General features: G+C 32.1%; 1 protein-coding gene across 1 annotated transcript in view; it reads left to right on the top strand.

The window, feature by feature from the left end:
* Positions 1-15,789, top strand: part of LOC114344961 (proteoglycan Cow) — a 218,090-nt gene that overhangs the window by 97,771 nt on the left and 104,530 nt on the right. Inside the window, exon 2 of the mRNA XM_028295783.2 lies at positions 7,259-7,316. Within this exon, the coding sequence (XP_028151584.2) occupies positions 7,259-7,316 (58 nt within the window). The remainder of the gene's footprint in view (positions 1-7,258; positions 7,317-15,789) is intronic.

Here is a 15,789-nt window from a genome sequence, read left to right as displayed (position 1 = left end):
GTGGCAGCTGCCACCCCAAACTTTTGTATCCTACTATTTTGCCACCCCAAAGATTGATTGGAACCGGAAATTGAAAATAGGCTGCAGGAAAACAATTTGGATGTACTTAACCACCTGAGCCAATTGTTGGGAAGACATGAACTAGTGGAGGAAAGCATCAAGTTTGTTTCAAAATACTACTCTTTGGATGAGGAGTTACTTTTCTGCGAAATGAAAATTTTTCATAACTTGAAAGAAATGAGAAACAAAACAGTTGAAGAAAAATCGTCAGTTTTTGTGCAAAAAACTCAAAAAAATGTCTTGCCATGACGTTTGTAATATTTTTATTCTATTTTTCACGATACCACTAAACTCAGCTGGGTGTGAAAGGACCTTTTCATGCCTGAGAAGATTAAAAACCTACACCAGAAACGCTAGCGGCCAGGAAAGAATGTCTGCATTGGGACTTTTAGCCATTGAAAGAAAAATCCCAGTCGATATTGAAAGTGTCATTGATGTATTTAATATCCGGAAAAGGAGACTTCATTTAAGTTAGTTTTGAATCCATCACCTCTAAAACACATATTGTTTCTCTTATCCTACTAAAATACTATTGTAAATAGAAGCCTATTAAAGATTTGAATTTGAATTTGAAGATTTGTATTTGAATTTGAAGATTTGTATTGAATTTAGAAGATTTAGACCTGTATCTAGTGGAATCCTAGGTTGATATACAAGGTTGGGACAGATAATGTAAAAAATCGAAAATCAGGATGTGTACAGCCAGTGCGTATAGTTATAAAAAAATAGTGTATAAGTATATAAATAGTGTATAGTATTTTGCATCAAAATTTACAAAATTTACCCCCCAAACCCCCCGTTAGGTTTTGCCGCCCCAATGAAATTCGTGAAATGACGCCTATGCTTGTGAGCTACTTTTTACTTTTCCTGAGAATACTACTTTAAAAATGTGAAGAGATCAGTGGCTTGAGCCACTTTGGTTTCAAAAATGGACTGGAAATGGCGATCTTTAGCCTATGCAAACATTAAGGCTATGGGTACATAATTCGCAAATATTTTACGTGTATCCCTACTTTTTCTGTCTTTACACGCCAAATTACGTGTAGTAAAATTAACACTGGTATGGATATGTAAACATTACTAGAATGTCATTCTACTTGAAATTGTCATCATTAATTTAAAGAGATGGGTTTTGAATGTTCTTGGATAACTGTTATTTTTATAATTGCAAATTATTAATTCAGTTAATAAATGTGATAATTTTTTCACTAACTATGTATTCAGTGATTGTAATAATTTATTTGTACAACAAAGACTAATACTCAATCGAGAAAAGAGGAAAAGTGTTAAAGTGATTTTTTAATAATATATTGTTATGGAACGCTTACAATTTTGAACATCTTTAACAACAAAATACTTGGATCACAGAATATATTATCCTGATGTATTCTCTGCCTGAATCTTCCACAAATAATACACAATAAATACCTTTTTATCAAGTTCACGTCTTAAATCAATTATTTATCAAATACACTATATATATCAATAATATTTAATCAATAACTCAACATATTCCCCATGCAATGTCAAATATTTAAAATTGGGTGCGTTCGGACGACCATAGCGGCTGGCTGCCAGCAGAAATCGGCTGAGTGGTTGCATCCAGCCGTGATAGGGAAAGCTTAGTAAATCTCTCAGCGGCTGGCTTCCAGCGGTGACGTCTGACAGCTACTGCTGGCTCAGCTGTCCAGCCGCTGTGGTCGTCCGAACGCACCCATTGTCACTGATTGTCAGTGTCTGACTGACAATATATGCTGACAATATTATATTCGGCTGAGTGCGTTGTCAGACAAAGATAGATTTGGAAAATATTACCACGGCATTATGTTCATTTTTTTCGAATCCTGAAAAAACCAATAAATATTTTTGAAAAATTTAAACGCAGAATGAAAGACTAAATTATTACCGAGGGCCGAAAATCCCTTAGAATAAATAAAAAGTTTATTTTGAATGATATATTTGAAATTAAAAATCACACTAAATTTTCTCTTAATTTTTCACCCCTGTAACTTATTAAAATAAACATTATAGAAGTTCTCAGGGACTTTCGGCCCTCGCTAATAACGTAATCTTTCATTCTGCGTTTAAATTTTTCAAAAATACTTATTAGTTTTCTCAGGATTCGAAAAAAATAAATCCCCATTTGAATAGCATTGCAGTCGAAAATACGTACCGATCCTCTTAATACAGAATTGTTTAGATCAAAGAAATAATGTTTTTCTCTGTTTCATCGATTATGACAAAGCATTCGATAACGTAAAACATGAACTAGTGAAAAACGTCTACAAGAGTCAGGATTGGATGCCAAGGGTATAAGAGTTATCGCCAATTTGTATTTTAACCAGACAGCAACGATACGTCTCAGCAACGAAACTCAGGCATGTGTACGAATACAAAACCATCGGACAGACTCTTTCAAAATTTCGCAGGGACTAAAGCAGGGAGATGGGCTGGCCCCAACATTGTTTAACCTGGCATTGGAGTATGCAGTTAGGTAAATGCAAACTGGACGAGGAAACCTACTGACCAACCGAACGGTTCAACTGGCCGCTTATGCCGATGATATTAATATTATGAGTAGAACATCAACAGGAGCACAGGAAACATACGCAGAGTTAAAAACACAAACAAAAATGCTAGGTCTGGAAATTAACACAGAAAAAAACAAAAATAATGACTCAGACGAGAAGAAATATAGTCCCGCAAAACATTATACATGAAGATGACATTGAAACGGTTGGAAAGTTTACATACCTGGGAGTAGAAATACATGCCGACGGATCAGAAGATGGAGAAATACGGAAGAGAATAACGCAGGCAAACAGAGCCTTCGGCCTTCTCCCATATATTTCGGTCTAAAAGTATCCACCGAAATACAAAGATAAGAATCTATAAAACTTTAATTCGACCAATAACTATGACATACTAAGGCAATGAAGCCTGGGTCTTGAAAGAAAAATCCAAAAACAAACTCGACACATTCGAAAGGAAAATACTGAGGAGAATACTAGGATCTGTGAGGGAAAACGGAATCTTCAGAAGTCGATACAACAACGAACTTTATCAACTTTATAAGGAAGCACCCCTGTCAGGCTTCATTAGAATACAAAGATTGCAATGGGCCGGACATGTGATAAGAATGGGAGAGGATAGGCTACCGAAAAGAGCACTGAATGCTAGAATGCAGGGAAAGAGACCGGTTGGAAAGCCAAGAAAGCGCTGGGAAGACACAGTAAACAGCGACGCACAAGCCCTTTTAGGAGTCCTTGTATGGGGAAGAGCAGCCACAGACAAGCAAGGGTGGAGGCAAAAAATAAAGGAGGCCAAGGCTCAATTTGGGCTGTAGTGTCGTAGATGAACAAGAAGAAGCAACGATACGTCTAAACTTCAATGAATCGGAAGATTTCTCAATAAAAAAGGGAGTAAACAAGGTTGTATAATTTCTCCAATGTTGTTTAACTTATACGAAGAAAAAGCATTAGTAGAAGTAGTGGCAGTTTGTAATAAGGATATTAAAGTAAACGGGATATCTATTAACGCAACCCTGAAACTAAAATAAACAGCATAGCAGCAATCCACAAATATTTTTTTGGAACTTTGTAAGTTTCTGACCTTAACTTGGATTTCAACCTGAGTTAGAAAATGCTACGACAGATAAGAAGTGTTAAGGCCCGTTTTCACGCTACGTTTTCTTGTACGTTTTGTGGGTCACACAAAAGGTACGACAAAACGTACGTACGTTTTGTCGAATCGAAAAATGTATAGGATTTGTCCTATCACACAAAACGTACAATAAGACGTAGCGTGAAAACGAGATTTTACGTTTCGCCTGTTCTCCTGTACGGAATAAAGGCGTGGAGGTTAAAGGCCAGATCCGTTAAACAAACTTTTTAAAAAGTGGTGCATGCGCTGAATGCTTAGAATATCATGAAAGAACAGAGTCAGAAATGAGGAGTAATTAAGAATAACGGGCTTACAGGGTAGGAAACTAAAGGCTCGTTTTCACGCTACGTCTTATTGTACGTTTTGTGTGATAGGACATATCCTATACAATAAAATGTGGCGTGTAAACAGCAAAACGTACGTTTTGTCGAATCGAAAAATGTATAGGAATTGTCCTATCACACAAAACGTACAATAAGACGTATCGTGAAAACAGCAAAACGTACGTCTTGTCGAATGGAAAAAATTAAATTCGCTTATTGACAAAACGTACGTTTCGTCGTACGTTTTGTATGACCCACAAAACGTACAAGAAAACGTAGCGTGAAAACGGGCCTTAACAGACGGAAGTCACAATTACCAACAGACAAATAAACTTCGTCGTTTGTTAATCTAGCTACGACATTTGAATACGGAATTATACGAAGAGTAAATGGGAATAGAACTGAAATAAATGAAAGTTGACATAAAAAATAAAGATTAAACATTTAATAAACAAAAATAATTTCTATCTCTGTGGGATCGGTACTCACCTGACGGACGCAGACGTTCGAATTCAATTAGCGTCTCTTTGTAAAGACAATGATGTCGACTTTATTAAGTAACAAGACATCTATTGTACTTAACACACATACTACACATTACATAATCTGATTGCGAAATCAACTATACTGTGCCAATGGCCTTGTTGTCGAGGCATTTAAGCTAAATAAAATAATAATTGACTCATATTTCTGAGAAAAAGTATTAAATAAATGGCAATATTTAACATTCGCAATGGAAATATAATAATTCAGTGAAGACGTGAAAGTCGAGAAATTCAATTTTGTCTAAAATGTGAGAACAACGCTTGCTAAAGGAGTTATGGTATGGGGTGTAGTTTCATAAAGGAGTAGGCCTTCATTGATCTTCCATGAGAGAAACAAATGTTCAGAATGTTGTTCTGAAGCTATTTCCTTGTGGCATTTTTATAATCAACTATTCTCAATGGGAAATAAGCCACAATTTTACCAAAAAAAATGATTTTATTAACGTTTCGAAGCCCAAATCGGGTTTCGTTGTCAAAATACAAAATACTACTAAAATAAACAAAAATGTTGTTGCTAAGTAAAAAAATTCTTCTAATAATTTATTTAGTCTGACTCATTTACATTGGCAATTCAGACGTATATTATACATTTTAAAGTAGAAGACTTTAAAATGATATCGCCAATATTTATTAGTTGCGTTCCTGGGACTACTTTACTAAAAGATAGTTCATTCGATTACATGAAATTAATCCCAACTCAAGAATATCCGTCACAAAAAAAATCATAGCATGTGTGCTGTCTTTAAAAAGACAACACAATGCAACGATGACAGTAAAATTCTCGCGTTAGAGATTCCATAGTAAATCACGAGGGAAAACCAGGAAAAAACCTCGTGATACTATCCCGACATCGTAAGTATTTGGTCTTATATTTAATTTACCTTCAAAAAACTAATACCAAATTCTGACTTTAATATGTTTAAATTATAAATAATATTAATAATACGTAGATATACAATAAGTAATACTAAAGTATAAAATGTGTACTAACTCAATGTGTTATTGACTTACTAATCGTGGTATTTTCTTTCTATTGACTTCCTCTTTCAGTATGGGTAACCACATCCTACTGCATTCTACTGAGGAATTTGCGACACAATTGGTTTCATTTAGCATAATTAGAGCCGCTTCTTTGATTTTTCTCTTTTTACTATCTGATTCTTTCAGGACTATACTTAAATCTCTCCACTGAACTCTATGTTCATTATCCCAAGCGTATTGACATATTTGAGATCTATCAAATTCTCTCTTTTTAATATAAGACTGATGTTCACTTATTCTAACGTTTAATGGTTTTGATGTTTCACCTAAATAAAATTGTTCGCATTCACAAGGTATTTTATAAATGCAATTCTTTGTTATTTTTTGTTCATTGTTAGGTTTAGTTTTAGATAGAATAGATCTCAATGTGTTTGTTGTTTTGAATGTTGTTGAAATGTTGAATTTATTTCCTATTGTTTTAAGTTTCTCGGATAGTCCTTTTCCGAAGCCAGTCAAGAACTGAAAATTCGGAATCTATATTTATTTTTGCCGCTCTATTTTTTCTTTCGAAAAACTGAGCAAATCAATCCCTATAGCGTTGAAACCACTCCGAACCCAGTCACTCATATCGTTATGTATTCGTGTATTCAATCAACGGTATGTATATTACGGTATACGGCAAGGTTACCACTCGCGTCACGATTTTTGAATGACGCCAAATACGATTTTAGTCCTGTCAAAATTACATACCGAGCGATAAGAAATATTCATTTTAAAAATTGTTAATAACTCAATAATTACATAAATATACAAATTTTTTTATGTCTGGAAAAAATACTGCGGTAAAGTAAACATGTATCTGGCTACATATTTAATAGTTGTTTTCCTAACAAGTGCAGAAAGTCATACTTTTCCGCACGCGACTGCAGTTTGCCGAACGACGCGAAGCGGGAGTTCGGCAAGCAGTCGAGTGCGGAAAAGAGACTTTCTGCAAGCGTTAGGAACAATATTTTTTCTACGAGTCTTTAAAAATAACCAAATCTTAATCAATTAATTTAATTAATATGAAAATACATACACAAATTAATTATTTGACAAAGTTTAAGCATAATTGGTTAGCATGACGACGATCTTGGTTTCCATGACGACGATTCAAAACCACTGTTATTGTCTACTGATTTGACTTTCGAATATTATGTCAAAATTATTTTATTTCATCGAATTCTCACGTTAATTTCATTAAAACATTAATACAATAAGATATATTTGAAATAAATTAATAAATAATATCTAAATATTAGTTTATTGCTTGTATTATAATTACTTTAAGACCATATTAACATATCTAAATTAACACGCGTGCGGAAAAGTAAAACGCGGGCGGAAAAGTAAAACGCGTGCGAAAAAGTAACAAGCGTGCGGAAAAGTAAAACTTTTTAAACTAAAATGCTTGAGCAAAAGTAGACATTTTTGCACGCTCGTAGAAAAAATATTTTTCCCTCTTTGGAAAAAACCCTATAAAATGATGAATCATTTATTTGTTTTTATGTTATAAACACTTAATTTATTACAATAATGTTACCCCTAATGTTTACCCTAATAAACATATAATTTAAGCTAAAGTTAAAATAAAACAATAAAACAATAAAATCATTTTTGTTCTAATCAATATATCACTTGTTTCAGGACGAAAATAGGTCTAACAAATCAGAAGAAAAGAAAAGATGGATACACGATCCTTCGAGTAAGTAATGATATAAAAATAAATTAAAAATGGTATTTATTTATTTATATACCGGGTGTCCACTTATATTTTCCCCCATTTTAACTACCTATAACTTCTAAACGGTTCAAGATAGAAATATGCGGTTTTCGCTGAAATGTATTATTTTAGTAAAAGTTTTGTCTGAATGGATTGAATTTTTTATATCGCTTTCAAGTACGAAAACAAAAATGGCGGATTTTTGAAAAAAACTTTGTTGACTTTTTTTTAATGGAACACCCAGTATATTTTTTTATAAATTGAAAGAAAGGTCATTTACCTATCCAGCGATATAAAGTTTTTTAAAATCGGCTGTCAAATCACTGAGTAATTAATTTTTAAAATGAGAGGTGCAACATGGATATCACATACTAGTCTGGGCTGATTATCGGAGAATAGGCCATTTTTGGGAAAAGTTATTTACCAGCAATTTTATTGCTGGAATCGAATTATAAGATCCTATATATTATTAATATAGGTATGCAAAGTCCTCAGATAGTGTGCTATTTTTTTTATAAAAATGGCGCCTGAAAATCGTGTTTTTTTTAATTATTGCTCTATAACTCCGAAGATTTTAACTTTACAACAAAAACACCCAAATAAAAATTCACCGTGATTAAATTCTGCATAGAGACGTGTTTTTCTTGATATGCTCCGACGAAAATTTTCCTCGGAAAATGCGGGTTTTCCCAACAAAATCTTTAATTTTCAAATAAAGTTTTAGATAATTAATTATCTACCAATAATTAAATAATTTGGTGACTTAAAAGCCTTCTTGGTTTAGATTATAGTTCCAGAAGCTGGTAAAAATTAAACGAATATTTTAGCAACAATTCAATTGTTAATTAATAATTTACGGTCGCAATAATAACCAAAAGAATTATGATACACTGATCAAACTTTGAAATCTTATAAAGATGAGATGCCTATTTAACATTTTGTCGACAAAATATAAATTTTTTATTTTTTTGTATAATCTTTAAATGTTTAAAAAAAGTAGTTATAAACAAATTAACGTTTCTCAGAAAGTTTTTATTATATTATAATTTTAAAAAATAGTTAAAATGCGCATTTCAAATATCTTGAAAATGAATGCTTTAAAACTTTTTTGCAACCATTTGCAAAAAAGTTATGAAACAGCAAAGTAAACATACGATTACTACGGTGTTTATAACTTTTTTTAATTCTTTCAAAGCGTACAAGTGAGTTTAGTAACAAGTACAAGCTAATGATTTACAAAAAAATATCGATTATCATTTTAATGGTTATATTTTAATTAAAGATTATAAATATATTTTTTTGTAATTTACACGCGCGAAAGCAGGCTAATACAGTACTGTAGCTAAAATTTTCACTCGGAGCGACGACCGGCCGCGCGACGACACTTTTAATAAATAATGTATGCTGCGTGTCAGTCGCTTCGAGTGAACATTTTAGCTCCGACTCTGTATCAGGCCTACTTTTGCGCTAAAAATTACAAAAAAAAGTATTTTTAATCTTTGATTAAAATATAACCATTGCACTAATTTTTGACATTCTTTGCGAGTAATTAGATTGTACCATAGACTCACTTTTAAGCTTTGAAACAATTAAAATAAATTATAAACAACGGAAAAATCGTATATTTACATTGCTGTTTCTTAACTTTTTTGCAAATGGTTGGAAAATTTTTTTAAAGCATTCATTTTCAAGACCTATGAAATACGCATTTTAAGTATTTTTTAAAATTAGAATATAATAAACAATTTCTGAGAAATGTTAATTTGTTTATAACAATTTTTTTAAACATTTAAAGATTATGCAAAAAAATGAAAAATTTATATTTTGTCGACAAAATATTAAATAGGCATCACACCTTTATAATCTTTCTAAGTTTGATCAATGTCTCATGATTATTTTGGTTGTTATTGCGACTGTAAATTGTTAATTAACAATTAAATTGTTGCTAAAATATTTGTTTCATTTTCACCGGCTTCTGAATTTATAATCTATACCAAGAAAGCTTTTATTTCACCAAGCTATATAATTACTGATAAATTATTACTGGCCCAAAAAAATTATTTGAAAATTCGAGATTTTGTTGGGAAAACCCACATTTTCCGAGGAAAATTTTCGTCGGAGAAAATCGGGAAAAACATGCCTCTATGTAGAATTAAATTGGGTTGAATTTATGTAGAATCGCCTCTATGTAGAATTGAGTTATAGAGCAATAATTGAAAAAAAATACGATTTGTCGGCGCCATTTTGTTTATAAAAAAAGTAGCACACTATCTGCGGACTTTGCATACCTATATTAATAATATATAGGATCTTATAATTCGATTCCAGCAATAAAATTGCTGGTAAATAACCTTTCTTTGTACCTTACTAATTAGACCAGCGTATTATAACTATTTTTTCTTCAAAATTCAAAGATTATGCAAAAAAAAGAAAAATTTATAATTTGTCGCTAAAATATTAAATAAGCATCTCATCTTTATAATTTATATAAGTTTGATCAATGTATCATGATTATTTTGGTTATTATTGCGATCGTAATTTGTTAATTAACAATTGAATTGTTGCTAAAATATCCGTTTAATTTTCACCGACTTCTGGAATTACAATCTATACCAAGAAAGCTTTAATGTCACTAAGTTATTTAATTATTGATTAATAATTACTTACCTAAAACTTTATTTGAAAATTAGAGTTTTTGTTATGAAAGCCCGCATTTTCCGAGGACAATTTTTGTCGGAGCAAATCGTGAAAAACATATCTCTATGCAGAATTTAATTGCGGTGAATTTTTATTTGGGTGTTTTTGATGTAAAGTTAAAATCTTCGGAGTTATAGAGCAATAATTGAAAACAATACGATTTGTCGGCGCCATTTTGTTTATAAAAAAAGTAGCACACTATCTGTGGACTTTGCATACCTATATTATTAATATATAGGATCTTATAATTCGATTCCAGCAATAAAATTGCTGGTATTAAATAACTTTTCCATGAATTTTGCTAATTAGCCCAAATTGATATGTTATTTGATTTCCACATTGCATCTCTCATTTTAAAAATTAATTGCTCAGTCATTTGACAACCGATTTTAAAAAAATTTATATCGCTGGACAGGTAAATGACCGTTTTTTTTTAGTTTTTAGTTAAATTACCATTTTTTATATCGCTTTTAAATAAAAAACGGCGAATTTTTGAAAAAAAAACGTTGTTGACTTTTTTTTATTACACCCAGTATATTTTTTGTAACTTGAAAAAATGGTCATTTACCTATCCAGAGATATAAAATTTTTTAAAATCGGTTGTAAAATGAGTGAGTAATTAATTTTTACAATGAGAGGTGCAATGTGGAAATCACATAACATAAAATCAATTTGCTTAGTTATGTTATTTAAGTATGTGATATCCACGTTGCACCTCTCATTTTAAAAATTAATTACTCAGTGATTTGACAACCGATTTTGAAAAACTTTATATCGCTGGATAGGTTAATGACCTTTCTTTCAATTTACAAAAAAATTACTGGGTGTTCCGTTTAAAAAAAGTGAACAACGTTTTTTTCAAAAATCCGCCATTATTGTTTTCGTTTTCGAAAGCGATATAAAAAATTCAATACATTCAGACAAAACTTGTACTAAAATAAAACATTTCAGCGAAAACCGCATATTTCTATCTTGAGCCGTTTAGAAGTTATAGGCAGTTAAAATGGGGGAAAATATAAGTGGACACCCGGTATTATAATTTGCATATAATTTTACAAAAGTTTGTGTGAGCTTTGGCAGTTTAATACTGTTCTACTTGATTTCAAAATGAATCATAGTACAGTTTTATTACAAATACCTCCTTGTCTCAGTTTGCTACAAGAACTTATAAAAATAATATGAACACCCCGACAAACTTCAAATACAATACAACAAAAAATGCAAATCAAGAAGTCTTAAGGAATGGCGTACGCGTTAGTCTTTCAATACACCAAAATATATGAAGATATTCATCGATATAAACCTCGACCGCGATCGCGACCTACACCGCCCTCATCATGTATCTTCAGCACAGTATAAAGAGGGACAGTAAAACCACTTCCATGTCGGCACTTTGATCTCAAGAAGTAATACCGACAGTACGCAATTGGTAATTCACCAGTGGTGGATGCGGGTTTTCCCTGTTAAAACCCGTACGTTTCTATGCGACTAGCAATGCGAGAGTGGGGCAAAAGCGACTACGAACATTGCGCGGTCGCCATGCGCGACTAAAGATTTTACTTCCAATTTTTCGGAGAGTGGTTCTACTGTCTCTTAGGCATGTTTTTACCCTTTTTGTACAACAAATACTCTGAGACATTTGTAAACAATGAACCAATATTTTTCCATGTCTCTTTTCATTTATTTTTGTCAGGTTCAATCACATTGTAAAACCAGACCTGGTTTAATCAATATTTTTATTTCAAAAGAGATAATAATGATTTTATTGTTCATATGGGAAAGGTAAATTATTTTTAGATAAGTAGATACGTAAATCATTATATAACTATTGTATGAGTTTTTAAGTACTATAAGTATTCATTATATAGTTTCAATTCAGCAAGATCGTAAAAAACTTAATTTTCATTAAGCCATAATTTAGCGTGGTGATATTTTTCAATAATCCTGAAAGAAAATCTGCAGTGTACGTGTTCTGAGAGTATAATAGTACATTAGTCATTAAACATTAGAAATAATTCAAAACTACTGCGTCTCTATATTTTTGTAATAAAGTCACGTTTTTACCTTTAGCCTTTAACCTGCCTACTTGCCGTAACTCAATTTAAAAAGGCGACGAGACAATAACTTGTTTGAAGCAAAAAATATAGTATTGATCTATCATCGCTCATATACTTAAACCATTTTCGAATATTATTTCATATACATATTTCTTTTTATTTGTTCCTCAGGTCTCATCTACTCCGTTTCCAATATAGGCCAGGGTAATAAGACAAAAATATACCCTGTTCGTGACACTCGAGCAGCCAGGGTACTGAAGCGTTTTTTCGACAAGTAATACCTATAGGAACAAATTGTAACTATTTCCTGCGTAGGATCTGGCGGCCATTTTTATTTATAAACAATTAACTGTCAAAAAATGGCATTTTTCCCTTTTTTTTTTCAAATCAATGGAAAACAGTGAAACTTATGATTTTTTTAGTACAAATATCTTTGAGATTCTGGAAAAAGCTTTAAAATGACATATTACAAAGTTTGATATACTCATTTATTGTTAATATAATTGCGAAAAAAGGTGGGAATTGCAAAAAAAATTATTTTCGCAATAACTGCTGTAAAAGTTAGTGTACAGGTTTGAAATTTTTGTCAAATGAGGGTTCTTTGGTGCTTAATATGTGATAAAAATTTCAACTCGATTCATTCAATTGTTTAAATTTTATTCGAATTGTTTATCTCAGTGAGCATTTTTTTTGCACTAACATAAGTCAGAAAAAAATGACGTTAGAACCATTCCACAGGTATCAAATGGAAGAGCATGAACTATATTTTCAACTTGGTTTAAAAAAAGCGAATAAAAAATGCATTTATTAGTAATAAATAATTGTGCAAAGTATCGTAAATCTTTCCTTATAAACTTTTTGAATAACTTTTTCCAAAAAAATTAACTTTTTTACCCTGTTTTATAGTCCTGTCGCCAGGGGGGGTACAACGGCCTCGTTAATTCAGATGGACTTACCCAAGTTTTTTTTATGTATTTTGACCCGTAGAACACGAATTTTTTGGGTAACAGTTGATCCGGATGTCGATAAGATTGTTATAGACCAAGAACTTGAGGAATCAAATAACAGCGATTTTTGGCAAAACAAAACAATATTTTGTATTTTTTGGGTCATTTTAAGCAAAAAATATTTCTACAAGTTTTTTAGTAGGATGCACAGTTTTCGAGATAAACGCGGTTGAACTTTGAAAAAATCGAAAAACTGCAATTTTTAAACCCGAATAACTTTTGATTAAAAAATAAAATAGCAATTCTGCTTAGCGCCTTTGAAAGTTCAAGTCAAATTATGTCGGTTTTGATTATTTGCATTGCTAAAAATTTATTGTGTTATTGTTAAACAAAGCTACAAACAACTAGTGCGTGAGTGATGTTTCTATGATTTCTCATTTAAAATCGAACGAGTAGGTAGAATAGGTACTAGTGCAATCAAGACTATTTCTACGTTACATGCGTTAAAACGCATGTAAAAGCACGGGAAACCCTACGTGTTTATAGCTTTGTTAAACAATAAAAAAATAAATTTTTACCAATGCAAATAATCAAAACCGATATAATTTGACTTAAACTTTCAAATGCGGTAAGCAGACTTGCTATTTTATTTTTTAATCAAAAGTTATTCGGGTTCAAAAATTGCAATTTTTCGATTTTTTTAAAGTTCAACCGCGTTTATCTCGAAAACTGTGCATCCTACGAAAAAACTTGTAGAAATATTTTTTACTTAAAATGGCCCAAAAAATACAAAATATTGTTTTGTTTTGCCAAAAATCGCTGTTATTTGATTCCTCAAGTTCTTGGTCTATAACAATCTTATCGACATTCGGATCAACTGTTACCCAAAAAATTCGTGTTCTACGGGTCAAAATACATAAAAAAAACTTGAGTAAGTCCATCTGAATTAACGAGGCCGTTGTACCCCCCCTGGCGACAGGACTATTAAGTGCACAACTACCAAATAATGTTATTTATATCATAATTGATAAAAAATTGTAATAAATATATATAATTTCTTGTATAACAAAATAAAAAGTTTATAAGGAAAGATTTACGATACTTTTGCATAATTATTTATTACTAATAAATGCATTTTTTATTCACTTTTTTTAAACCAAGTTGAAAATATAGCTCATGCTCTTTCATTTGACACCTGTGGAATGGTTCTAACGTCATTTTTTTCTGACTTATATTATTGTAAAAAAAATGCTCTCTGGGATAAACAATTTGAATAAAATTTAAACAATTGAATGAATCGCTTTGAAATTTTTATCACATATTAAGCACCAAAGAACCCTTATATGACAAAAATTTCAAAGCTGTACACTAATTTTTACAATAGATATTGCGAAATTAATTTTTTTTGCAATTCCGACCTTTTTTCGCAATTATATTAACAATAAATGAGTATATCAAACTTTGTAATATGTCATTTTAAAGCTTTTTCCATAATCTCAAAGATATTTGTACTAAAAAAAACCATAACTTTCACTGTTTTCCATTGATTTGAAAAATAAAGGGAAAAATGCCATTTTTTGACACTTAATTGTTTATAAATAAAAATGACCGCCAGATCCTACGCAGGAAATAGTTACAATTTGCTCTTATAGGTATTACCTGTCGAAAAAACGCTTCAGTACCCTGGCTGCTCGAGTGTCATGGAAAAAACCTTATTACCCTGGACTAATAGTCTTTGTGTTGTGGCTGTGTGAGGTCTTGTTGAAGACATTGTCGTGTCCCTGGTCTAACTATTAAAACAACAGCTTTTTTGCAAAAAGTATTCTTTATTCATCAAAATAATGTCCTTTAGCGGCGAGACAATCATTCCAACGATTTTTAACAATTTTTTGATGTCAGCCTTGTAAATCGATTTGTTTTGGCATTCAAAATGAAAATAGGCTTCAGTTTCGGCGATTACTTCTTTATCGGAGCGATATCACTTGCCACAAAGCATTTTTTAGATAGGAAAAAAGTGCGGAAGTAATTCAAACCCCAATTCGTGCATTTTTGCGATCGTTTTCATCCACTTGTAACACGGTGCATTGTATTGGCGAAACTACAATTTTTTCTTGAATAATGAAGGCCTTGTCTTTACTGATTTCAAACACTCCTATAAACCAACATAGTAGTCGCTTTCAAATAGTTAATGAAAATAGTTCCCTGCGGGAGCCAAGATATAGACGCCATAACCTTTCCGGCGGTTTGTTACGTCTTTGGTTGCTTTGGACGGTTTTGTCCGGGTGTTGTCCACTCATATACTGTCGATTTGATTCCGGAGTGAAGTTATGGATTCATGTTTCATCCACTGCGACATATAATAACAGCACTGCAGGTCTCAGGGACCCATGGTTTGAAATTTTTCAACTGTCTTTCTCCACTTTACTCTGTCCAGGGTAGCCGTCTTCCAGTTTACAACGCCTGCTTTTTGTAGATCTTCTTTGGCTGCTTCCAGCTACTTTTTCCGCGGTCGACCCCTCCTTATTCTTCTCTCATCTCTTAATATACTCTTCGCCCATCGGTCCACTAACATCCTTTCCACATGTCCCAACCAGCGAAGATCTAGTTTTAACCATATGGCTGATTATTGGCTTCTCAAACAGTTCATGAACTTCCCGCATTCGTCCGTCTTCTCCATTCGTTCTCTCCCACTTTAACACTACCGAAAATCTTCCTCAGCACACTCCGTTCCCATCTTTCAAATGCATTTTCTTC

The sequence above is a fragment of the Diabrotica virgifera genome, chromosome 3 (genome assembly GCF_917563875.1).
Source record: "Diabrotica virgifera virgifera chromosome 3, PGI_DIABVI_V3a".
Taxonomy (NCBI): Eukaryota; Metazoa; Arthropoda; class Insecta; order Coleoptera; family Chrysomelidae; genus Diabrotica; species Diabrotica virgifera.
Note: the sequence above shows the minus strand (reverse complement) of the source record. Positions and strands in the feature narration are given on the sequence as shown.